Here is a 26,435-nt window from a genome sequence, read left to right as displayed (position 1 = left end):
AGAGGGCAGATGTAACCTTCTGGCTCTGAGACCTGACTGGAATTCGTGGAACTGATGGGGCTACAACTGTTCTCGTAGTGGTGGCGTATGAGGTGGTCATAGCCACACGAGGTAGGTACTCATGTTTTCTGTTAGCTTCAGTGTAGGTCAGACGGTCCAGTGTCTTGTATTCCATTTTTTTCCCTCTCTTTCTGTAAAATGCTGCAGTCTGGTGAGCAAGGTGAATGATGCTCTCTGCAGTTGACACAGATGGGAGGCAGAGCACATGGAGCATTGGGATGTGATGGACATCCGCAATCTTGACATGTGTTGCTGGAAGTACAGCGGAAAGACATATGCCCGAACTTCCAGCATTTAAAGAACCGCATTGGGGGAGGGATATATGGCTTGACATCACAGTGGCAGACCATCACCTTGACCACCTCGGGTAAGGTGTCACCCAAGATGAAGGCACTGGTGGCAACCAGATTATCCCTCAGACCCCGATGGATGCGCTGGACAAAATGATCATCTCGCCACTCTAAATTGGTGCGCAGCTTGTCATCAGACTGCAAAAGAAGGACCCTGTGGAATATAATACCTTGGACCATATTTAAGCTCTTATGCAGCGTGATGGTACAGAATCATCCCCCAACTTGTTACAAGCAAGTAAAGCCCATGACTGGGCGGAGGATGCTGTTTCTATCAAGATTGACCCAGATTGCATTTTTGGACAAGCCCTCCACCTCCCCAAACTTGTCCTCTAAATGCTCTACAAAAATCTGTGGCTTCATCGAAACAAAGGATTCTCCATTAGTTCTCGTACATACGAGGTACCAGGGTGAATAAGGTTCGCTGACATCCTTAGCCTGGTGTTCTTCCCATGGTGTGGCCAGGGAGGGGAATGATATACAGTCATACGTTCTTGCATTGTACTGAGACTTGGAATGCTTAGAGAACTGCTGGTGTTTGATCACCAGCAAGTGATGCTTCATTGCGCGTCATCTGCCCTGATGCCACCCACTCCAACCAGGGGCCCTCCCTACGGGTGCCACCCAGCTGCTGCAAAAGCCACCTGGCAGGATGGCCTTTGCTGAGGGGTCCCGATGCCCCAAAGTGATGGCCATCTACTCCTTTGCATATGTGGGGAGTTAACAGCGCAGGTATCAGCAGAGCGATCCCTGTGTTGTCAAGGGGGCTACAACCAACAGGGCACATAGGGGCCCCACCACAACAGACTGGCTACGGTGCAGGATATGAGGTGCAAAGAAGACCATCCTCATCGCCGGTGGAAAAAGCAAAACTGCATAGTGCATGGTGGAAAATGCAACCAGGAAGGTGTTCTCACCCAAGAGATGGAGAATGAGCTGGACTGCAGTGCGACGACGATAAAGTGGGCTAAAGATTTCAAGGTACGATGCACCATGTAATGTTCCCTTCCCCATTTGGCTAGCTCTTCAGGAAAATTTTGAAAAATGGAGGTAAAACCCTACAGGGAACGATCACATAAAGGCCAAAATGTGTGAAACTTCTTTTAGTCGCCTCTTACGATAGGCAGGAATACCTCAGGCATATTCTAATCCCTGGACCCGCAGCGGGGAGGAAAGGGGGGGGGGGGGGGGGGGGGGGAAGGATCCAAGTAAGAGATGGAAAATACCAATTTGTAACATTATATGACAGTTGTGAAGAAACTTATAGGTCTGCTAGTTTGGAAACTGTGTGAAATTTACATGCATATGTCTCAACATAAATGATTATAATTCTGATTCTAACCCAGATAAAGCAATGAAACTTACATCACCAAAAAGCTAAAGAGTAGAGCTTTACACTGGTACGCAACAGGACAGGTTTCTACGAATTTACATGTTGAAGCTCATTGACTTTAACCTTATATACCTCAAAACATCATCATCAATTTTTTTGAAAAAAATATATTGAATTGTTCCAATACATTACTATACAGATGGTGTACATCACGATGACACACCAAAGGCATCATGTCCACAATTTATTCTAAGCAACTGGTGAACATTTCTTCTTGTGCACAGCTAATCAGAGAGACTTTTTATTTTTTCAATCACTAATCATTAACTTGCTTCATGAGTGTACCCAACTTGCAGTGTATAGTTGCTGTAGTATTTAGGAGTAGTTTGCAAAAAATTGATTCCAAGTAGAAATTATATTGCAATTTGACTTTAAAGGAGGTCACACAAGAATACAGAAGAATTTGAAGCCATGTGTCAAGAGTGGATAGTAAAACATTATCCTAATGTATTGCTAGGTGGAAACGTTTTCAGCAAATTTGGGAAGCAAATATCTCAAAACTCATCAATACCTGCAGGTGTTGCTCCAGCTGTACTACGTACTTCCAGAGAAAATTTAACTGAAGATGTAACAGCATTGGATTGACACTTTATTCTTTAAATACTAGCCTTCAGTATTTAGGTGAGTCTCCTGTGAAGAAAAGGAGGCTTCAGAGTGAGATAAAGTACCCAAAGCAAAAACTGAAAGAGATTGCCTCAGTGTTGAAGCATACTTATGTGACACAACTGGAAAAAGAACAACGTGAAAGAAATGGAAAAGGAGAAATCAAAGCCCAGCTGAAAGATTATTTGAAGGGTTCAGATTGCATGTATGACAAAATACAAATTTTGATAGTACTTCCAACGAGCTGGAGTAAAGGGAAACCATGAAAGAATTTTCTGCTTCAGATTACATCATTCAAAGAGCAAATCATTTTATAGCAAAACATGTTATACTAGTGACACCAAATCCAAAGCCACGTAAGATACTGTGTGAGAAAACTGTTCAGCATGTACGTGATTTTTACCTTGATCATAATGTGAGCCATTTGTCCGGGGTTTTGGAATGGAAATGAGGGTTGGAGGGTTGATTTGGGGGAGGAGACCAACCTGCAAGGTTGTCGGTCTCAATGGAAATGACATGTGGTAGAGGGCACAGCATATGAAGAGGTGGCATGCTTTAGCGGTATATGTTATTGCTACGCGGGTCTAGATTTGAACTATATAGGTTAAGTGGAGATTGGGATACCGCCTTTTGTAGTTGTGATGGGGGGGGAAATGGGGGGTTATTGGTATCCTGGACTAAGTTTGAGTTAGGCTATACAGGTTACCTTGAGTTTGGGATACCATGACCTTATGTTGCATTTTGTATGACTTTGTTTAGTTTTATTTTTTGATGGTTTCTAGTGTTTTGTTTTTTGTGGAGTGTTGCACCTTAAACAGTGTTTTTGTTCTTGTTATTGAATTCTTAGTTTGTCCCCATCCACAACCCCATTTTCCGCAGTTCACTGGGCTTAGTCACTGAACTACTTCGTATGTTATCTGTGGTTTTGCAAATGTGTTGGTAGCCGCGTTGGATATGTTCGAAATAGGGGTTTTTGGCATGGTGATGACATCAGTGGTCAAAGCAGGTGGGTGGTATCCCAGTCTCTGTTACTCCTGTGTTTCACACAGAATGGTCCTGTTTGATGTAATGCCCGAATGAAGGGATTCATTAACAACACAAAACTATGCCAATAGAGAGATGACATCACTAATAATACAAATGCACGCTGAATGAAATGCACTGCTTTACACGATGTATACCTAAACGCACAGTCATGTGCCTGTTGCAATGTATATTACTGCACAGCTTACTGGATGATTTGATAATGAGGCTGGGCTCACAATTTGTCATCAAGTGATAAAAAAAAAAAATAATAATAATATTGCAACTTCGACAGTTCTCTGCAATTTATTGCATAATTTGGCACAAATACACAAACTGTCAGGACTTTTTCAGGAATGCGAGAAGAGGGCAGGAATTTTCATGTTATTAGAAACTCAAAACCATCAGATCACAGCGGGAAAAACAGCAATTCTGAACGCAGAAGTAGATTCAACTATGGAATAAGCACTTTATATCCAAGAAAGATTGTCATGATACATTAGTTTGTTTCGCCGTCTCTTGACCAAATTGTCAGTTTCGAACCTAACTCAGACTTCAGTCCAAGCTACCGTTCAATCTGTCAGCACTTCAACATAAAAACATATTGTATACAGTCTGGTATACAACACAATCTAAAAAAAATTCCCTCAAAGGATTTATATCTTCATGACACCTACATGGACATAGTGTACAACATGATAAGAATCACTGGCTGTAAGAAATAGGTAACTTCTAAACAAAACCCACAGCAGTTAAATACAAACCAAAACATCCAAGATATGCCATCTGTGTAACTTCAAAGAATTTACTGATAGCTTGCATTATTCACAAGACACCTACTAATTAGGTGTAGTCCATTTCTTGACTCATCCAGCTAGTTACTGTGGCTCAAACAGATTATCTGAGGCAACTTAACCCGTCAATACCAGATAGAAACTTCGCCCCGCGACATGATGATGATGTGGCATGTGACATCATTCATGCACAAACAGGGAGTGGGGGAAAACTGGCTTTTTTAGCATTTATATTATGTCAGTGAGGTAGGTTGTGGCGACCAACTTATCCTGTACTGTACGTCAAGATATGGATTAGAGTGAAAGGTGACAAGTCTTGTTGTGAGCTGACATAGTGGTACCAAAGGCTTCAGTTTATCAGACTTTACACATACATAAAGCATTGCTAAAACAGCAAAAAAGATCCCACAGCAGCCAAACCCTGATAACTTGATGCATTATCTCAATTCCCAATGCAGGTGACAAAGCATCTTCCTTAACAGAAGAACGCATAATATTAGTGCACAATGTCATTTATAAAAGGTGAAACAGAAGAGTAAAACCATACACCCCTCTGCAGATTAACAGGCACAACAAACAGCACACGTTAAACACCTAGAAAGTGAACGAACTAAGCAGTACAGACTTTCTGAAAACCATCCTTCAACAATGATAATTTGATAAATGTCAGAACTTACGTACTGATCCACAGTTTGTATGATCCAAAACGATTTGAGAGAGGAAACGTGGCTTCAAACTTCGGATGGGGCAGACTAAGGCGACAAAGCTTAGACTATTATCAGAAGAGGCGACGACAAATATAGGCGGGGGGGAGGGGCTTCGATTTCCTTAGCGAAGCAGGAAAAAGTCCAGTTATTACACTGAGGATGAACAACAAAGCTGGACACATTCCTGCAATATGCCAAATGCTGCCACAGGAGCCCACAGTGACGGAACTGAGAGGTGTATCTCGCAATAGCACTTAGCTGAAAAGCCTTTCTAATAGCTGCAGTTCAGGCACTAAAAAAACTTGCCCTGATTGTTTAATAATCTCGTTTGGGCACGAATCACGAAATCTCAAATAATACACTGGAGTAGGTCTACGTATCACTCATTTGCAAATTACATTCCATACAACTAGTGTTATATTTAAATTTCACGTCTTAAATATTAATGTACAAAACACATATTCGGTAAAACAAACTCGCTGGATGGTTTGTTTTATGTAAATACTGATACGCAAAGTTGAGAGACGATTTCGTTGACATAAGGACACAACAAAAACACAGTGATCTGCGAAACAGGATAAGAAAGACTTGTAGAATAACCCTTCTAACTTTTCAGGGGTTCTCAGATATACACAGTTAACGAATTTTTCTAGCGGGAATCATATTCTACGGTCATAAATTCCTAAAGTTTGTTTATATTTTCACTTTACTTACACTCTGCGCCACATCTTGCCGGCTCTAACTCACAGTCACGACTGCTTTTCTGCTTACCAAACGCAGTTACGATCAAAGATAACTATCCGTGAAGATTGCGTGCAGTATTAAAAATGAGATCGCCATCAACTAATTTTTTTTGAATTTTTGACTCAATGAAATATATATTGTTTCCCTTTACTGATAACCACGTTGGCTGCAATCTGATAAACCTTATTACAAAACAGCATCGCTGCACGAGGCATTTCTGTGAAGACACGTGTCCTCGTGCGCGGTTTATTGACAATACGACGTAACAGAGGTTTATTCGTGCCAAGAATCAAGACTCACTAACGATTTACTGTTTCGTTGTACGTACAACGAAAACGATGCGGTGTCGCACATTTCTACAAAGAATCAAGACTTACTAACAATTTACTGTTTCGTTGTACATACAACGAGAACGAAGGACTGTCGCACATTTCTACAAAAATAATGTTTCTTTGGTTTAGTACCCGTGTCATTGCTTAAGATAGAAAGATAGATCTTTATTTGCTCACCTACTCATGCACTTCGAATTTGAGAACAGTTAATTGCCTCTGAAACGTAAAAAATCGAAAGAAATACTGTAATAAAATTTGCTAAAAATTACCCTAACTGAAGGAAATAAACATCGTAAGATGAGTTTTCCGTATAAAATATAGTTACTTCATTAAAAATGAATGAAGAGATACACTGTTTCATATTTATGTAAAACATCAATATGCAGATTTAATGAAGCCCTAAATATCGGGAAAACATTATGTTGATATTAATAGTCTCAATGAACTATTTGTGGTTATTTCAGCTTACATTTGAAACCATTAATATGTGACACACAACTTGAATAAGACCGGAAGCATCTCACTCTGTCTCCGCAAACACAAGTATACAGTGGCTTATAAATATTCCCTGTGATGTGACTATACTTGGGGTCACGAGCGATGGCGGTCGAGTTTAGGGTCGTTCCACGCACATGCATCATCATTCACCGACAGCCAATGAGCGCACAGCTGTGCTGTGAATGTTGTATGCAATGCGACCATTTAACACGATTGCAGGTAGTTATTTAGTGAATTTTTATTTCATTTGTTGCGAGTTGTCATGGCTGATGGTGGCGGTAAGCGACAAATTCTACACAAGCAAGCGAGAGACATAATTTGCCGGATAAACGCTTACATCAAGCGCAAAGCAAGCGTATGGGCGTGCCGCAAACTGTTGCTTGGAACCGGCAACAATGCATTCCCCGTTCTGTCTCGATATGCGCGAACCGCCATCGTTCGTGGATCTGACTGTAGTAAATGTCGTTCCATTTACTCCTTAACGTTAGAAATACAAACTATTCCATGCCGCTCTTTACAGTAACTGTATAGCCTTGGCCGCTTGTAAGCTATCTTGCATAGACGTGTTTTACGTGGAAATAAATGTTCAACTCTATCAGATACCGTAGATTTGGTGATCTCGACGGGAACACAAAATACAACCGCGTCGGCTTCAGCGTTCACACCTCATCGTAAAGTGAACATTCATTACTTCCACATCAGCCGCGCCGCGCTTGTTCTCGCACAAAATGTACATTCCGCCAGTCAACACAGAGCCAGCTGCGAGCAGTAAAATTAATAGGGCTACTATTAAACCGCCGCCCTTCTCGCAACACAACCTGATGTTGTGGTTTGCGCAGCTTGAAAGCCATTTCGTCTTTGCACAGATATCAGCAGACGAAACGAAGTCTAGCTATGCAGTCGCAGCACTAACAGAAGACTTGGCCGCTGTGGTACAAGATTCCTTGCTGCACCGTCCAACGCTGAACGGTATGCGTCAATTGAGAACGCGCTAGTGACGCGCATGTCACCGTCGGAAGCGAAGGAACTAAAGGAGCTCGGCGATCGAAACCCGTCACAGCTTTTACGCCGTTTGCGCACATGTGGGTGACGACGTGCTGCGCAATATCTGGTTGTCCTGATTACTCTTGGACACTCAAAAACTTCTGACGGTGTGCGCGTGTGATTGAAATGCACTAGCGTAAATGGCGAACAGGATCGTCGAGTTGTAGTCCGCAACAAATGTGGCAACACTGTCATTGTGGCAAGAGAATATGTCTGCAGTGGCACTAGCATAACTACAGTCGCAATTAGCGGAGCTAGCACGCAAGTAGCTGCATTACAAACAACGCACACACGTCAGCGACCGCGCCGCCGGTCGTCCAGGAGTCCGCATCGGCACAAAATTTGTGCTGGTACCACGGAAAAACTGGTAGAAGCCGACCTCTGGGAAGATCAGTTTGGATTCCGTAGAAATGTTGGAACACGTGAAGGCAATACTGACCCTACGACTTATCTCAGAAGAAAGATTAAGGAAAGGCAAACCTACGTTTCTAGCATTTGTAGACTTAGAGAAAGCTTTTGACAATGTTGACAGGAATAGTCTCTTTCAAATTCTGAAGGTGGCAGGGGTAAAATACAGGGAGCGAAAGGCAATTTAGAATTTGTACAGAAAGCAGATGGCAGTTATAAAGAGTCGAGGGACATGAAAGGGAAGCAGTGGTTGGGAAGGGAGTGAGACAGGGTTGTAGCCTATCCCCGATGTTATTCAATCTGTATATTGAGCAAGCAGTAAAGGAAACGAAAGAAAAGTTCGGAGTAGGTATTAAAATCCATGGAGAAGAAATAAAAACTTTGCGGTTTGCCCATGACATTGTAATTTCAGAGACAGCAAAGGACTTGGAAGAGCAGTTGAACGGAATGGACAGTGTCTTGAAAGGAGGGTATAAGATGAACATCAACAAAAGCAAAACGAGGATAATGGAATGAATTAAGTCGGGTGATGCTGCGGGAATTAGATTAGGAAATGAGACACTTAAAGTAGTAAAGGAGTTTTGCTATTTGGGGAGCAAAATAACTGATGATGGTCGAAGTAGAGAGGATATAAAATGTAGACTGGCAATGACAAGGAAAGCGTTTCTGAAGAAGAGAAATTTGTTAACATCGAGTATTGATTTAAGTGTCAGGAAGTTGTTTCTGAAAGTATTTGTATGGAGTGTATCCATGTATGGAAGTGAAACGTGGACGATAAATAGTTTAGACAAGAAGAGAATAGAAGCTTTCTAAATGTGGTGCTACAGAAGAATGCTGAAGATTAGATGGGTAGATCACATAACTAATGAGGAGGTACTGAATAGAATTGGGGAGAAGAGGAGTTTGTGGCACAACTTGGCTAGGAGAAGGGATCGGTTGGTAGGACATGTTCTGAGGCATCAAGGGATCACCAATTTAGTACTGGAGGGCAGCGTGGAGGGTAAAAATCGTAGAGGGAGACCAAGAGATGAATACACTAAGCAGATTCAGAAGGATGTAGGCTGCAGTAGGTACTGGGAGATGAAGAGGCTTGCACAGGATGGAGTAGCATGGAGAGCTGCATCAAACCAGTCTCAGGACTGAAGACCACAACAACAACAACCACGATAAATTCGGCAATGACGCACAAAAGTGTATAGCACCATGCAAGTGGAAACAGGAAGCAGAAACCGTAGTAGCAACACCTACTCATGCCGGTAATGTGTGTCGAATTTTTATCACAGGCCGCAACATGAAAGCATAATACCTAATGGACACAGGGGCAGAAGTGTCGGTGTACCTGTTAACTCGTGTACCACGCCAGAGCTGCGACGGTTCTTGTCTGTTTGCAGCTAACAACTCTAAGATTAAAACATACGGTCAGGTCACATTGTTGTTCTACCTTGGACTACGCCATACACTTGAGTGGCGCTTCACAGTAACAGATACACCACAGCCTATCATAGCAGTCGATTTCTTATCCCTTTATGGTCTGATACCTGACCTCGGACGCAAGCATCAGTTAAATTCCTCTAAAAACATGCATAGTCTAAGGAAGGCCTCACTCCAATGGCGGTACTTACGGTTGCAGAAGATATGCTGTACACGTGATTACTAAAAGAATTTCTCGAAATCATGCAGCAGTCGCCTGCTCTCCCGTCGGTTAAACACACAGTGGTGCATCACATTTTGACCGCGCCAGGCCCGCCATCTGACGCTAGGCCTAGATGTTTGACGCCAGAGAAGTTGCGAGTGGTGAAATAGGAATTTCACAGCACGCTGTCAATGGGTATTTGCAGAGTTTCGAGTAGCAGCTGGGCAGCCCCAATCTATGTGGTATCCAAGAAGAAGAACAGATGGCGTCCTTGTGGCGATTACCGGCAGTTCCATGCAAGGACCATCCCAGGTTGGTATCTGGTACCACATGTATGAGACTTCTTTGCCACCATTCATGGGAACTCTATACATTCAACTATTGATCCAGCCCAGCATGTTATCAGTCCCTATTGCCGTGGAAGATATCCCCAATACAGCGGTGACGACACCTTTTGGTCTATTCGAGTTCTTTAGGATGCCTTTTGGTCTGTGCAATGCGGCACAGACGTTTCAGCGTTTCGTGGATGAGATCACTAGGGATTTAGGCTTCTGTTATGTTTACATAGATGGCATTTTGGTGATATCTGCGATGGAAAAAGAACATTTAAATCTACATCTACATCTATATAGATACTCTGCACCGTACAGTGCGTGGCAGAGGGTACCCTATACTACTACCTGTCATTTTCTTTCCTATTCAACTGCAAATAGAGCGAGGGAAAAACGACTGTCTGTATACCTCCACATGAGCCCTAATTTCTCGTACCTTATCTTCATAGCCCTTAGGCTTACTTCACATCTACCTGGCAGCCGACAAGCCAGCATTCTTGCCGGGCCTACACAAGAGCCGCGTCTCTTCGCACTTACCCGACAGTAGCACAGCATGCCCTTCGGTGCCGTCCTTCCACCAGCAGTTGCTTTCAGATGATAAATGGAGCCCGACCAGTTATTAGCGTGGCTTGTCTTGTACAGACGTTTGAAAAGAAGAAGAAGAAGGTTGCATTGGGTTCATCCACTCAAAGTGAGAAGAGACGAAGTGGGTTCATTTTTTGTTCTTTTTGAGGATAGGGAAGATGAAGATAAGTTTTTTTAATTATTTTCGGATGAGTTTACGAACTTTTGACGATCTACATGATCGAATGAAGAGTTCCATTCAGCGCCGCAACACGTTCTTCCGAGAATGTATCCAGTCTAAACAAATGTTGGCAATTACAATCAGGTTAGTGGGATAAACAATAGTTAAATTTTTAAAAAGTTTATTACTCTGAAGGATGTGCATTTTTGTAATCATATTAAAAAATTGAAACATAGCTTAAAAATTGAACGACCCAGCACATGAATTTTCAGAGGTTTGTGATGGCGTAGACGATCTGGAACATGTCCCTGAAAAATTACTCCACTGCTTGTTGGTAACACTGTGTGTCGGTTGTGGGTCGTTGCCTATTGACTTCTGCATTTGTAATTGCTTGTACCTCATAAAGGGGTAAACGTGTGTATTCACATGATGTACTAGGATGAGTGATAGTATTATTTTTATCCCACAACTTTTTACGCTGTTTAATATCAGAAGTAAGTCTTAAGTCTGTAAATAGTCGAAGTTTAATTTTAAATCTTGTACATAATCTGACTGTTCTTAACTGAGGATCACTGAAATGAATAATTTACTTTAATTACTTGGTTGTAATAGCCAAGAAACTGGCAAATGTCTGAATGATGGAATTAATGAAAGCAGATGTAAGTATTACACCTGTAAATATTAGAAATTTAAATTTAATTCATGTACATAATTTTACTGTTTAGTGACTGAGGAGCATTAAAATTAATGAAACTCAAGTTTTTCTAATTACATTTTTGTAATGTGTTTATCTGACGTGTTCCACACCCAAGAGGATTCCCTCTTTTATGGGTCTATGGAATGAATAATTAATCTAATCTAAGAAACAACTCTTAATTGAAACTCTACAACCTTATCGTCATCAAATGTTACCAGCGTTGGAACTATCCCGCTGAAAAAAGACATATGGCGATTGGATTTTCTGTGTAGTGCATTGATCAGCTCTACTTCTACAGGGTCAAGCTTCCTCTTCTTGTTACTGCGTGATTTCGGTATGTCGGAATTACGTACTTCCTCTGTGAATGTCTCATTACAATCAGTTTATGGATCCTGAGTATCGTCAGTGAAGGAAAAAGTGTCATCAAAAACTGGTCTTTCCGTGGTCGCATTTTCAGTGAGCGAGAAACTGTCGGTAGTCGGACGTGCTTCTGTTGTTTTCTCCAAAAATTGAAGCTGTTGACTGTATATGTACGTTCTGGGGGGTTGCCTCTCACTCCCAGATTTTAGAGATGACTTATACATTCTCTCGCTTCTTTGGAAAGAATCGCGAATATTCGCCCACTTCTTCATATCCAATTTGCCTGAAACAAAAATGCTAACTGAAGAGGTACATCACACTACTATCCTTACAAAAAGAAGTCTAATGGTTTTCAACCTGTCTGATATAAAAGCGTTATGAAAGCCGGAAAAATTAGAGTGTCTAGTGGTCCAGAAATTAACGTTTTTAAAAAATCAGTGTTGTCTACAATATAAAAAGTATTGGAAAGCAGTAGGAAAATGAAATTTTGCATTGTAAAACCGTATGTTGATAAGTTATTACACACGAAGTTTAAGGTTTATCGTGCAATCGACATATGAAAAGCCTGACCTCACACTTCTTTCAAGCGACTACTTTTTCGTCAGTCTTCTTTTCAAATCGCCTTTATGAAGATTGGTCATGCAATTTTTTTTTGTTATTTCATGTAAGAAGGTCAAAACGTTCTACAATATGTCGTAGATTTGTTTCCTTCACAAATATATTGCCAGAGATATATCTCAATGTTGTCAAAAAATAGGGGCAGACTGTTGAAAGGTGCACAATAGGGGAAAATATTTCCAGAAGTATTTAATTGGTTAACGTTAAACATTGCCATTTGTCATTGGTGATATTGTGTCAATGTTCATACAAAATTTAATCAAAATCTGTGATGTTCATGCAGGAATACTTTCCGATTTTAGATCACTGTGCATGGATTGGGCCTATTGTAGGATAGTTCATTTTATTGCTTACGTTACAGCACATGCTATATTCAATTTACTTTTCCAGAAAGCTACACAGACATTCTACAATACTGAAACGTTCTTTTCAGATATCTGACCATTGGCTGTACGTTCACAGATCTTCATTATAGTTACAGAGTTGGCATTTCCACTATCAGTAAAATAGTCAGATGTGTGTGTCAAGCTATTTGGCGTCTACATTGTGAATATATGCCTCTACTCACCAAAGAAGACTTCGAAAACATTGCTGCAAAATTTGAGCAAAGAGCAAATATTCCTCATTGCATGGGGGCTGTAGATGGAAAGCATGTTCGTATCATCCATCCATCTAACTCAATGTATTACAATTACAAAAGATGTTCATTAATAGTGCTGATGGCTGTGGCAGACTCAGACTATAATTTTATCTACGCACATATCGGCAGTTATCGCAAAAAGGATGACTCTACTATATTTGAAGAATGTTCTTTGTGGAAATCATTGATGGAAAAGAAGCTGGTAATTCATGAAGACAGATGCCTCCCTAGTACAGTAACTCCAAAGGTACTTTATTTTTTTGTTGGTGATGAAGCGTTTGAACTGCATCAACACCTTCTACGACCGTTCTCCGGACACCAATTAACAGCTGCTAAAAGAGTCTTCAATTGTCGCCTTTCAAGAGCCTGGAGGTACGTAGAGTGTTCATTTGGGATACTGACTAATAAATGGAGGATTTTCCACAGAGCTATAAATTTAAAACCCGATTTTGCTCTTGACATTGTTAAGGCATGTGTTGTTTTGCACAATTTTGTTCTTAAAAACGAAGGCTACAACTCCGAGGATGTTCTGCCCATAACTGGACTTGAAAGTATAACAAGAAGTGAATGTGCATGTGGGGGAATTTCTGCCAATAATGTACGCAACATCATGACGGACTATTTTATAACACCTGAAGTATCTGTGACATGGCAATTATCTAAAATTTAATGTGCCATTGATTGTAAAAAATGTTGTGAATGAAGGATCTGTGAAATGGCAATTATCTAAAATTTAATGTACCACTGATTATAAAAAATGTTGTGGGTTTAACATAAAAAATTAAGATATGTACTTACCATAGTTGTCTCTATCCTTGTCACACATCCATTCAAAACCTTCGTTCAATTCTTTGCAGACTTCGATCCACGCATTCCTGGTTTGTATTCTGTCCTTATAACTACTTAAAGTCTTTTCCCTTAAAAGTGGTCTATCCTGCGTTAATGTTATCAGAATTTCGACATCGATTTCCGCCATGGCACACTAGAAATCTTCAGAACAGGCTGAACCAAAAGAACAAAGCAAAACGCAACTGATCGGCAGATGACAGTAGATGTGAAGTCCACTGTTGCCCGTCCCACTACACGCGCCGGGTGTTCCCCACGACAGCCGGCACCAGGCAGACACAGTAGGGGCCGCCGGCATCCCACGGCATCGGCCCGGCTGTCGGCTGTCGTCCTGCCGGCCACGTCGTCTGTCGGGTAGGTGTGAAACGTCCCGTAAGCTCTTCACCTCCATAACTGGGTAGCCGGTGTCGGCTGCCAGCTGCTGGGTAGATGTGAACACAAGCCTTGAGCGCATTATATGTTGGCGTCAGTAGAGTCGTTCGGCAGTCAGCTTTAAACGCCGGTCCTCTAAATTTCCTCAATAGTGTTTCTGGAAAAGAATGTCACCTTCCCTCCAGGGACTCCCATTTCAGTTCCCAAAGCACCTCCATAACACATACTGCTCGAACCTACCGGTAACAATCTAGCAGTCCGCATCTGAATTGCTTCGATATCTTCCTTCAGTCTGACCTGGTATGGATCCCAAACACTCGAGCAGTAATCGAGAATAGAGTAGGACACTACTAATACTGTATCCGAACATTACAGGTTTGACCTCCCTACTCATACGCATTAACTTATATTTTCCCACATTTAGGGATAGCTGCCATTGATCATACCAACTGGAAATTTTGTCTAAGTCGTCTGGTATCTCCCTACAGTCACTCAACTTGACACCTTACCGTACACCACGGCATAATCAGCAAACAACCGCAGATTGCAACCCACCCAGTCAGCAAAATCATTTATGTACATAAAGAACGTCACTCGTCATATCACACTTCCCTGGGGCAGTCCTGATGATACCCTTGTCTCTGATGAACATTCGTCATCAAGGAGAACAAACTGGATTCTATTATTTAAGAAGTCTTTGAGCCACTCACATATCTGTGGACTTATGTCATATGTTCATACCTTCATTAACAGCCTTCAGTGGGGCACCGTGTCAAATGCTTTCCGGAAAGCTAGAAATATGGAATCTGAATGTTGCCCTTCATCCACAGTTCTCAGTATATCATGTGAGAAAAGGCAAGCAGCTTTTTAAAACCAAGCTGGTTCGTGCACATAGGCTTCTCAGCCTCGAGAAAGTTTATTATGTTCGAACTGAGAACATGTTCAAGGATTCTGCAGCAAACAGAACTTAGGGATACCAATCTGTAATCTTTGCGGATACGTTCGTTTACCTTTCTTATACACTGAAGTCACCTGCGCTTTTTTCCAGTCGCTTGGGACTTGGCGCTGGGTGAGAGAGTCACGGTGAATGCAAGCTAAGTAAGGGGCCTATGCCGTAGAGTACTCTTCGTAAAATCGAACTGGGATTCCATCTGAATCTGGTGATTTATTTGCTTTCACATCCTTCACTTCAGCTTTCGTTTTGCTATCTTCAACTACCACACCAGACTGCTCAACAAGGGACTGAATGGAAACTTTAGACTCTCTTAGCGAATGTAAATATGACCAGAATTTTCTGGGGTTCTCTGGAAGATATTTTGCTAAGGTGTGACGGTGGTAGTTAATGTAGAGTGCAACAGCGTCAGCTTCCTCAGCATCGCCGAATTTCGTTATTAAGCCACAGTGGGTCTTTTCCATCCATCATCCAGGCATGTAACTCTCCAGACCACGATTTACAATCTGCTTAAACTTTGCCCATAATTCCGCTCAACCACTTTACTAGAATTAACTGATGCCAATTCATTGTCTAAGTGAGATGTTAAAAATTGCTTATCTGCTCTACCTAGCAGAAACGCTCTCCCAGCCTTCTTCACTGATTTATTAACTTTCGTAATCATAGTTGCTATAATAACATAATGATCGCTACTCACTGTTTCTATACTGACGTTGTCGATAAGGTCCTACCTATTTGTAGCTACAAGGTCTACGATATTTCCATTGCATATAGGCTGCCGAGATAGCTGGTCAAGAGAATTTTCAGAAAACGTGTTCAACAGAAAAAGTATTTCGCGTGAATGTCTGTCTGTACCCCCCACCCACCCCCCCGCCCCAAAAAAATGAATCCATATACATTACACTCTATACTTGGCAGGTTAAAGGCGCCTCCAGCCAGTGTTGAATGATCTGGTTATTTTCGTGCTATTGACTATAGACATTCTTTGAAGACTCTTGAACTGTCAGGAGAATCGGGTTGCCAGTAAAAACATCCAACAATTAACTTGGTTTCCTCTCTGGGGGACACCACCTTGATGAAGCACTGTCTGTGCAGGCGGAGACGCTTGCATATCTGTGGGAAGCTGAGGGCTATGCCGAAGGTAGAGGACCTACTGCCGGAAAGGCCTTAGCCGATGGATCAGGCTAAGAGTGTCCCACAACGTCCCATCTTCCCTATCCACTTCTAGTCCTACCCTGTTCCCTGACCCAGGCCAAGGTGTGATGCGATCCGTGCCGAGAGGTGCGTGGCACATGGGAAGATGTGTCGCAAACGGAGCCTCAGGGATACTGGGTGACCTCTCTGAGTAATTAGCCTTACACTGAGTGGGGTATTCGTGGTGTGGACCTTCTAGATCCCCAAATCTCGTGGGACCAATGTGGACACGATTATAGAAAATAAAGAAAAACAAACTGAGGGGCAAATTGAGACCTCAGATACCCAAACATCGGGGACAGAACCGATGGAAGGCATTCCCACTACTGAGTCAGGGTCTAGACCTGAGCCAGAAGTGCGAACTGTAACCGAGAAGCTAGACCAGATTAAGATCAAAGGCTTGTCTGGAGCCCAGAGGAGGAAGCTACTCAGGGAACAGAGGAAAAAGGAAGGGAAAGAATGGCTTCCTAAAGACAAGTGGAGGGACTAGAACCTAAGACCCCTAGGAAGAAACTGTCTCAGGTTGAAGGGGATATGCAGACCCCCACAACGTCAAAGACAGCTAGTAAGCGGATAAGGGAGGAATCAAAGACTCCCTCCTCCCTGGATAAGTGAGTCCAGAAAAAACCGAGGCAAGAAATAGGGAACAGACCTATAGTACTCCAGTGTCGGTTTTTAAGATGGCAGTTATCCAGGAAGGTTATCCATTGGTGGCCATCACCTTGCAGCAGTAGGAACTGGTACAGATGGCCCTCTTTGAAAAGATTGGGGGGGGGGGGACGCTGGTCCAGGACCCAACTTCAGGAGGGTCTACCTAGATCGTGGTGCACTCATTTTTGTCTGTGAGGGAGTGCACACGGTAGAATGGCTCAAGGACAAGGTGCCCATGATATCCCCGTGGGAAGATGCGAAGCTGCTGGTTAAGAAGACAGCGGAGCTTCTTAAGACCACAAAGATATCATTATGGGTACCCAACATCCTTAAGGAAGTCTCTCCCAAGACTCTGTTCGGGAAAATAGGGGCCCAGAACACAAAAGTCTCGACAGAAGATCGGAGAGTGATTAACCAGAAGGTTGCTCTGGAAGGACAAACCCTGATGGTGGAGGTCAGTGAGAAGTCCCTGAAGGTGATGTGGGAGCAGGACCTGAAACTGTTTTTAGGGTTCTTGCAGGTCACCATCAGGGTTCTCGAAAACCTCAAAGATGGCAGCAAGATAGATCCTGGAGGTGCTGCAGATTAATCTGCAGCACAGTAAAGGGGCCTCTGCTGCCCTGACGCACTGCCTGGGGAGACAGGATGTGGACGTGGCCCTGATACAAGAACCCTATTTTTACAAAGGGGGTACATCAGGACTCGGTGGCACTGGATGTAAGCTGATATATGCTAGGAATCTAAGAAATTCCAGAACATGCATCTATGTAAGAAATGCCACTGATGGATTTCTGATCTAGGGACTTAATGACCATTAAAATGGAGCAATGTGAGGAAGGTATCACAAGGGAAATTATTTTGGCCTCAGCATATCTTCCTTACAAAGACAGCTCTCCTCCTCCTTTGGAGGTGAGGAGACTGGTAGAGACTTGCCATCGGCAAGGTGATCAACTGCTGGTGGGATGCGATGCCAATGCCCACAACCTAGTGTGGGGCAGCAAGGACACCAAGAGTAGAGGTGAACCTTCTTGAATTGCTTTCAGCTAACGACTTAGAAGTCCTGAATAGGGGCAATGAATCTACTTTCAGAAATAGCTGAAGGGAAGAAGTAATTGACATTACGTTTGGTTCCATGACAATGGATAGCTATGTCAAACAATGACATGTGGTGTTGGAGCCATCCTCATCGGACCACATGTATATCAAATTCAAGGTTGAAATGGAAACCAGACAGACCATGACCTATAGGAATCCCAGGAAAACAGACTGGGCAACATATAGCCAGGACCTTGACTTAGGCTCATCAGAAATTAAAACCTCGATAAGGAATCCAGTAGAACTTGAGGAAGTAGCAGAGGCTGTTACCTCTGTCATAGTGACCTCATATCAGGGCAACTGCACAATCACCAGGAAGTGCACAAATAGGAGTGTTCCTTGGTGGAATAACAAACTATAAATACAAAGAAAACAGGTATGGAGACTGTTTAATATTGCGAGACGTAAAGGACAATGGGCTAAATACCGTGAGGCCCTTGCAAATTACAATCTTGCAATCAGACAAGCAAAGGAGGCATCCTGGAAGGCGTTCTGTGAGGAAATGGTAGCCACAGTTGCACAAGCCAGACTTCAAAAGATTCTCACTAGAGCACCAACGAATCCAGGAGGAATGTTGAGGAAGGACAATGGGGAATATACAATGACTGCATACGAAACACCGGAATTGCTCTTCAAAACTTACCTTCCTCAATATGCTCTGCCGGACAACACAGACCAGTATGTGACCCCAGAGAGACAACGGTTCTTAGGCACTTGAAGAGAGGACTGGGAATCAGCCAAGGAGTGTGTGAACTTCAACAAAATGCAGTGGGCGGTAGGAACATTCCAACCGTTCAAGTCACTTGGACCAGATGGACTTTTTCCAGCTCTCCTTCAACAGGCAGGAGAAACGCTCATAAGAGTCCTGTGCAGGCTATTCAGGGTTAGCCTAGCAGTAGGAATCATTCCCAATGCCTGGAGTGCAGTGAAGGTTGTCTTCATTCCAAAGCCAGGGAGAATTGATCATACCAAGGCCAATGATATGAGACCAATCAGTCTGTCCTCCTTCATTCTCAAAACATTGGAAAAACTGGTTAATGTATATGTTGGGGAGAGGAGGCTATGTAGGGCATACCAACCAGGTAAATCATGTGAGACAGCTCTCCACCAACTCGTTGTTAAGGTGGTAAAAGCACTTCACTTCCGAGAAATATCCCTCTGCATATTCCTGGATATCGAGGAGGCCTTTAGTAACTCGACCTTCGATTCCATGGTAAGGGCAGCAGAGGTGTATGACCTGGGGACCACTGTACGTAGGTGGACCAGGGCCATGCTTAGTGGAAGGAAGGTAGAGGCTACCATGATGAACGAAAAGATGGTAGTTAAGACCACTAGAGGCTGCCCACAAGGACGAATTTTGTCTCCTCTATTGTGGAATCTAGTGGTGAACGAACTCATTGAGGAACTAATTTCTAGACAATGCTTCTGCCAAGGATATGCAGATGACCTTGTCATAGTAATACTTGGCAAATTCACTAACACAGTTAGGAATATGGCGCAAGGAGGATTGGACATTGTGCAAAAATGATGCATTAAACAGGATCTGAGAGTTAATCCTAAGAAGACTGTTGTAGTGCCATTAATGAAAAGACATATTCAAGACTCAAGTTGGAATCTAAAGCTCTTCGATGAAATTCTACCTATGAAGGGGATACTGAAATATCTAGGGGTAACCTTGGATGAGAAGCTAACTTGGACCCCTCACATTAAGAGCATCTGCTCCAACGCAAAAAGTACTCTAGTGAGTACTGGGAGGGCTTGTGGCAAAAACTGGGGCCTAAGCCCCAGGGGTATGCACTGGATATACACCACAATGGTTAGATCTAGGATTTCCTATGAGGCTGTAGTGTGGTGGAAAAAGGTTGAACAGTGGGTTGCTACTAAGGAGCTTGCTAAGGTAAAGTGATTGGCCTACTTAGACATAACAGGCGGAATTATCAGCACACCAACTGCTGGAATGGAAGCCATGCTGGATATGCCTCCACTTCACCTTTGGGTCAAGATTGAGGCAGCACCTGGGGCACACAGACTTAAAACTGGCAAAAACTGGGTCTTATTCGGATATCCAGAATCACACACTAACATAGTGAGTGAGGTAAATATAGGAATGGCTGGGGAAATGCCTGCTGACTATGTAATAACTTCCAGCTGCTTCGACAAGCCTTACAACATAATAATTGGAAGTAGGGAGCAGTGGGAACAAACCATTTGACACCATACAGGGGACATCATTTGGTTCACTGATGGGTCGAAAACAGACCAAGGCGCTGGGGTAGGGGTGAACGGGGTTCAGCCAAGACTGGAGAGCATCATCTCGCTAGGAAACTGGTCTCTGTATTCCAAGCTGAAATTACTGCAATCAGGGCATGTGTGGAGGTGAATATGCCTAGGTGCTGAAATGGCCATAGTATCTACATCTATTCAGACAGCCAGGCAGCCCTGAAATCATTGGCAGCTCCTGCAACAAGATCTAAGATTGTTTCCGATTGCCACAGGGCTCTAGTGGAGCTAGGGGGAAGCAATAGGGTAAACCTAGTGTGGGTCCCTGGCCACTCATGGATCGGTGGAAATGAACAAGCCGATAGATTGGCTAGGATGGGGGCAACAAATCCATTTATTGGATCGGAATCTGTCCTGACAATCACCAAGGCTATGATCAAATTAGAACTACGGAACTGGCATAGGAAACAGCACGTAGGATATTGGACCATGTCCAAAACAAAAACATGGTAAGGTAATGACGACCAAGCCATGTTTTAAAAGAAGCTCTGTAATCCTGGGATTGAACAGGAAAGAGATCAAACTCATGACTGGACTGATGACTGGCCATGGGAATTTCAGAAAAACACCTACACACAATGGGTATAACGGAAGAGGACCCTAAATGTAGGATCTGAAGAAATTGTGTCTAACAAAAAACTGGTAGAGGGATTCATTGCACTATTTAAGGGCACTGGCTGGCTTTACTGTATATACAGGGAGTGATACCGCACAATAAAACTAGTTTCGGTGAGAGCAGTGGCGGGTCAGACCTAAGCTGTTTTAGCTTCCCTGTTAAAATCAATCAATCAAATTAATCAACTTGGTTTCACCTACACTTGTTACACATCTGGCACAGATACTTAATCGTTTACTCACACAAAGCTTGGTAATTAATCCTTCAAAGCGTACTTTAGGAGCGAGGGAATTGCATTTTCTGGGTTACACTGTAGACGGGATGGTATTCGTCCGTCGTAAGATAAAATGGAAGCCATAACCAAAAAAAGTACCCTCGCCCCATTACAATCAGAGAGCTATGCTGGTTACGCTGGTTTTTAAGGGTCATAAATCTTTACCAAAGATCTGTATGCAATTACGCATCAGTAATAGCTCCCCTAAAAGAATTTCTTAAGGACACTCCGAAGCCAAACGACAGGTTGCATTGGACAAGCAAGTCAGATGACGCTTTTCAAGCCGCGAAAATAGCAATTGCAGAGGCTGCACGATTAGCACGCTTGCACTAATGGCTGATGCCTTGTCTACTGCCGTTGGCGCTGCACTGCAGCTACAGGTCAAGCATTATTGGCAGCCCACAGCATTCTTCAGTAACAACTTGTCACCTTCACAGCAACGCTGGGCAACTTATAACCGCGAACTGTATGCAGCTTACGCGGCAGTCAAAAAAACTCAAGACACTTACTAGAGTGCCGAGAGTTCACTATTTATACAGATAGTAAGTCGCTAACGTACGCGTTTTCTGTAAAACCAGAGAAAGCTTCGCCGAGGCAACTACGTCATGTAGATTACATTAGGCAATTCACCACTCGCATTATTTACATACAAGGAAACATACCAGCAAATGCGCTATCACGTTTAGAGGCTGTGAATGCGGCAGCAGACACTTGCTCATACGCTGAAGCTGTAGTAGCTATCATTGATTTTGATGCGGCGCAGGATTAGCCGAGCGGTCTCAGGCGCTGCAGTTATGTATTGTGCGGCTGGTCCCAGCGGAGGTTCGAGTCCTCCCTCGGGCATGGGTGGGTGTGTTTGTCCTTAGGATAGTTTAGGTTAAGTAGTGTCTAAGCTTAGGGACTGATGACCTTAGCGGTTAAGTCCCATAAGATTTCACACACATTTGAACATTTTGATGCCCTCACACAAGCTCAACAACGCGAAGATAAGTTACAAGATTTGTTGAAACAAACAGGACGACTGAAGTTTCAACATGCTGTGATACGTGAAGCGAATGTTGAATTGCATTGTGACCTATCTGGATTGAAAGCATGTCCATTTGTACTGCAACACTTTCGAGCACAAGCAATTACATCAGTACACTATCTGGCACATCCAGGAGTACAAGCGACTATTAGACTGGTCAAATAAAGTTTCATCTGACGTGGAATACGAGGTGCATTCAAGTTCTAAGGCCTCCGATTTTTTTCTAATTAACTACTCACCCGAAATCGATGAAACTGGCGTTACTTCTCGACGTAATCGCCCTGCAGACATACACATTTTTCACAACGCTGACGCCATGATTCCATGGCAGCGGCGAAGGCTTCTTTAGGAGTCTGTTTTGACCACTGGAAAATCGCTGAGGCAATAGCAGCACGGCTGGTGAATGTGCGGCCACGGAGAGTGTCTTTCATTGTTGGAAAAAGCCAAAAGTCACTAGGAGCCAGGTCAGGTGAGCAGGGAGGATGAGGAATCACTTCAAAGTTGTTATCACGAAGAAACTGTTGCATAACGTTAGCTCGATGTGCGGGTGCGTTGTCTTGGTGAGGTGATCTGTTCAACAGTGATTCGGCGATCCCCCAAAACAATTCTCTCCACTTTCTCGATCATGTTGTCAGACCGGCTTGTGCGAGCACGAGGTTGTTTCAGTTTGTTGTCACACGATGTTCTGCCTTCATTAAGCTGTCACACCCACGAACGCACTTTCGAGACATCCATAACTCCATCACCACATGTCTCCTTCAACTGTCGATGAATTTCAATTGGTTTCACACCACGCAAATTCAGAAAACGAATGATTGCACTCTGTTCAAGTACGGAAAACGTCGCCATTTTAAGTATTTAAAACAGTTCTCATTCTCGCCGCTGGCGGTAAAATTCCATCTGCCATACGGTGCTGCCATCTCTGGGACGTATTGACAATGAATGCGGCCCCATTTTAAAACACTGAGCATGTTTCTATCTCTTTCCAGTCCGGGGAAAAAAATCGGAGGCCTTAGAACTTGAATGCACCTTGTACATGCAGATTGCAAAACATTTGTCAAGCAATGCATTGCGAGTCAGAGGAATAAGATCACGCATTATGTCAGCGCACTGCTAGGCGCATTTCTGGGCCGATTCAACGTTTCGAACATGTGCATGTCGATATCGTAGGCTCGCTCATTGTCTCAGAAGACTGTAGTTATTGTCTTACAGTTGTGGACCGATTTACAAGGTGGCCTGAAGCAATCCCCATGAAGGATATCACAGCCGAAACCGTGGCGCAGACATTTTTTTCGAGGTTGGATCCCCCGATTCGGTGTACCACTGCGCATTACCAGAGACCAAGGACGAAAATTCGAAACCTAGCTCTTCCGAGTATTAGCTACATTATTAGGCGTGAGATGTACACACAACAGCCTATCATCCTGCATCAAATAATATAGTTCAACGCCTGCATCGCCAACTGAAAGCAGCTTTGCTAAGTCATGCGATGGAGAATTGGATGGAGGCACTACCTATTGTACTCCTCAGACTGCGGACGTCATTCAAAAGCGATCTAAAGGCTGCGGCAGTAGAGACAGGGTACGAGCAAACGCTACGTCTGCTGGGAGAGTTCTTGCACAGCATGGCAGAAGATTCACTCCATGCCTCAGACTTTGCTGCTACATTATGAGAGCACATACGCCAGTTCAGACCACTGGTGCCCCGGTACTCCGGCTGGGAGACACTCGTTTGTGTTCGCAGATCTTTAGAATTGCGCAGACTTTTCTTATGCAGTGATTCAGTATGCAAGCCATTGCAGCCACCAAACGATGAACGACATCAGGTGATTAGCAGAGGGGGCCACACATTCAGATTAGAATAAATGGTATGCCTACCACCGTCGCACTGGGCCGACACAAGCCCGCTTTTTTCCGCGCGTTAGACACAACAAGTACTGCAAGAGAGAAACTAGAAGACAAGAATGTAGCACCAGAAAAAGTACCCCACAGGCACCATTAGACACTACAGGCTCCAGGCGCCTCAGAGAAAAAAACGAGGCCGAAGACTATTATCTCACTTCCCACTGGAACCACCGACTCCTGCGGCACAATGCCAGGTTTCAAGAAAGCAGTGGTAACGTGTTCAGGACGACACTTGAAGTTTAATCCGCGATATAGTTAATACTAGGGAGGGAGTCATGTATCATCTGTCCTCGCAAACGCGAGTGCACAGATGTGTATAAACATTCCATGTGACTAGTATCTGTCATTACAGGAACTCTTCAACATTAGAGATACAGAGCATACCATGCTGCTCTTCACAGTAACTGTAAAGCCCTCCATGCTTGTAAGCTATCTTTTACAGACGTTTTTTATGTGGAAATAAATGTTCAGTTCTATCAGATACCACAGATCCATTCTTTCAAGACTGGTGCACACCAAGCCCGATCTCTTGCAGAAATCTGAAATCACGAGTGAGGGGTTATACTGTAGGTGACGCTATGCCCTTAGTGTGTAAAAGGCTGGGAATTTAGCTCGGATGGGAAGCGTGCTCGGATGGCTGAGGCCTTTAATGCTGCTTCTTTCATTAAGGGGGAGATCCGGGTTCGAGTCCAGGTTAATTCATTTCAATGACCAAATGAGACTAATGTCATCGAAGACCTCTGAATAGAAACTGTAAAATTATTACAATAATTATTATAAATCCTGAGCAATGTTATACAACTAATTTATATAGAACAGGGTACAAAAATTTTCCAGGAATGCTTAGTGTGGTAAGATTTGGTACCATTGTGTGATAGTACCACTGAAGCAGACAGTTCGAACGATCATGTTACAGAAGCGGGTCTTGCTGAAGTCACTCAAGCCCGTGGAACTCTCACAAGAATGTCGTTGTCCACTGCAGCGCTCCATGCGGTAGAACGTCCAACCACAAAGTACCGTTTATACGGCACATGCCACGGCGTCTGCTTCACATGTTTGCTCTTTGTTGGAAACTTCCAGCACATGAATCGATGGCTTTTGTTCACTTTCGAGACTTTCGGGTATTTTATGTCTTTTTCTAAGGGTACTCCATTTATTTGTACTTTAGATGGTCACTACTGAATTTAACTGTTTTCACGTAGTTTATATGAAACTATAAGTCGCTCCCATATGTAAGCGGTCTCGTTATAAAAGCCGTTTTAATACTTTCAAAAGACAAGGCTCATAATGATGGAAGAAGATATTGCCTTGGTGTTATTACCGTAGCTGGGTTTTCATCATAAAGAAAAAAATCGGAAGAAAGACGCGACAAAAAAAAGCTGCTGAGTTCGACCATGGCTTCAAAGAAGGGGCCAGGAAAAAAAACTATTGATGAAGGATTTGAGACTGGAGGACCCACTTCAGTTTAAAATTTTGTGAGAATGGATGCAGCTTGTTTTGACAAGCTGTCATCCTTCATTGACCCCAATATTCGCCTGCGATACACCGTTATGAGGGAAGCAATTTCGCCAAACAGAAAGCAAGATTTTAATTTTGTATGTCTATTATTTCATACTATATTAGCCGAAAATTATCACATCTTAGTCCTTTCCAGGTTAACAGTTACATTGCGATTCCTGGCGAATCTTACAAGAGCTTGTTGATTGCGCATGGTATTTCAGTTTCGAGTCTGTCTAAATGGATAATAGACGTATGCTGCCAAATCCGTAACTCTTTGACGGGTAAGTATTTGAAGGCACTTGTTTCTTGTATTTATGAACGTAAAGAAAAGTGAGAACTTTACTTCACTTCTACTTTCTTAGAGGCTCCAGCAACTGAAGAGGAATGGCCAAGAATAGCAGCAACATTTGACAAATTGTGTAACTTAGATAAAGCTTCAAATAATACACTACTGGCCACTAAAATTGCTACACCACGAAGAAATGCAGATGATAAACGGGTATTCATTGGACAAATATATTATACTAGTACTGACATGTGATTAGATTTTCGCGCAATTTGGGTGCATAGATCCTGAGAAATCAGTACCCAGAACAACCACCTCTGGCCGTAATAACGGCCTTGATACGCCTGGGCATTGAGTCAAACAGAGCTTAGAATGGTGTGTATAGATACAGCTGCCCATGCAGCTTCAACACGATATCACAGTTCATCAAGAGTAGTGACTAGCGGATTGTGATGAG

At 43.1% G+C, this 26,435-nt stretch overlaps 1 protein-coding gene across 1 annotated transcript in view; it reads right to left on the bottom strand.

The window, feature by feature from the left end:
- The window catches only part of LOC126457352 (neutral alpha-glucosidase AB), a 120,796-nt gene extending 114,943 nt beyond the window's left edge, over positions 1–5,853 (bottom strand). The window contains exon 1 of the mRNA XM_050093581.1: positions 5,645–5,853. Within this exon, the coding sequence (XP_049949538.1) occupies positions 5,645–5,658 (14 nt within the window). The 5' untranslated portion in view covers positions 5,659–5,853. The remainder of the gene's footprint in view (positions 1–5,644) is intronic.
- Positions 5,854–26,435: the final 20,582 nt, after the last annotated feature.

This window comes from Schistocerca serialis, chromosome 2, assembly GCF_023864345.2.
Source record: "Schistocerca serialis cubense isolate TAMUIC-IGC-003099 chromosome 2, iqSchSeri2.2, whole genome shotgun sequence".
In the NCBI taxonomy this organism is placed as follows: Eukaryota; Metazoa; Arthropoda; class Insecta; order Orthoptera; family Acrididae; genus Schistocerca; species Schistocerca serialis.
This window is presented reverse-complemented; position numbering and strand designations above follow the sequence as displayed.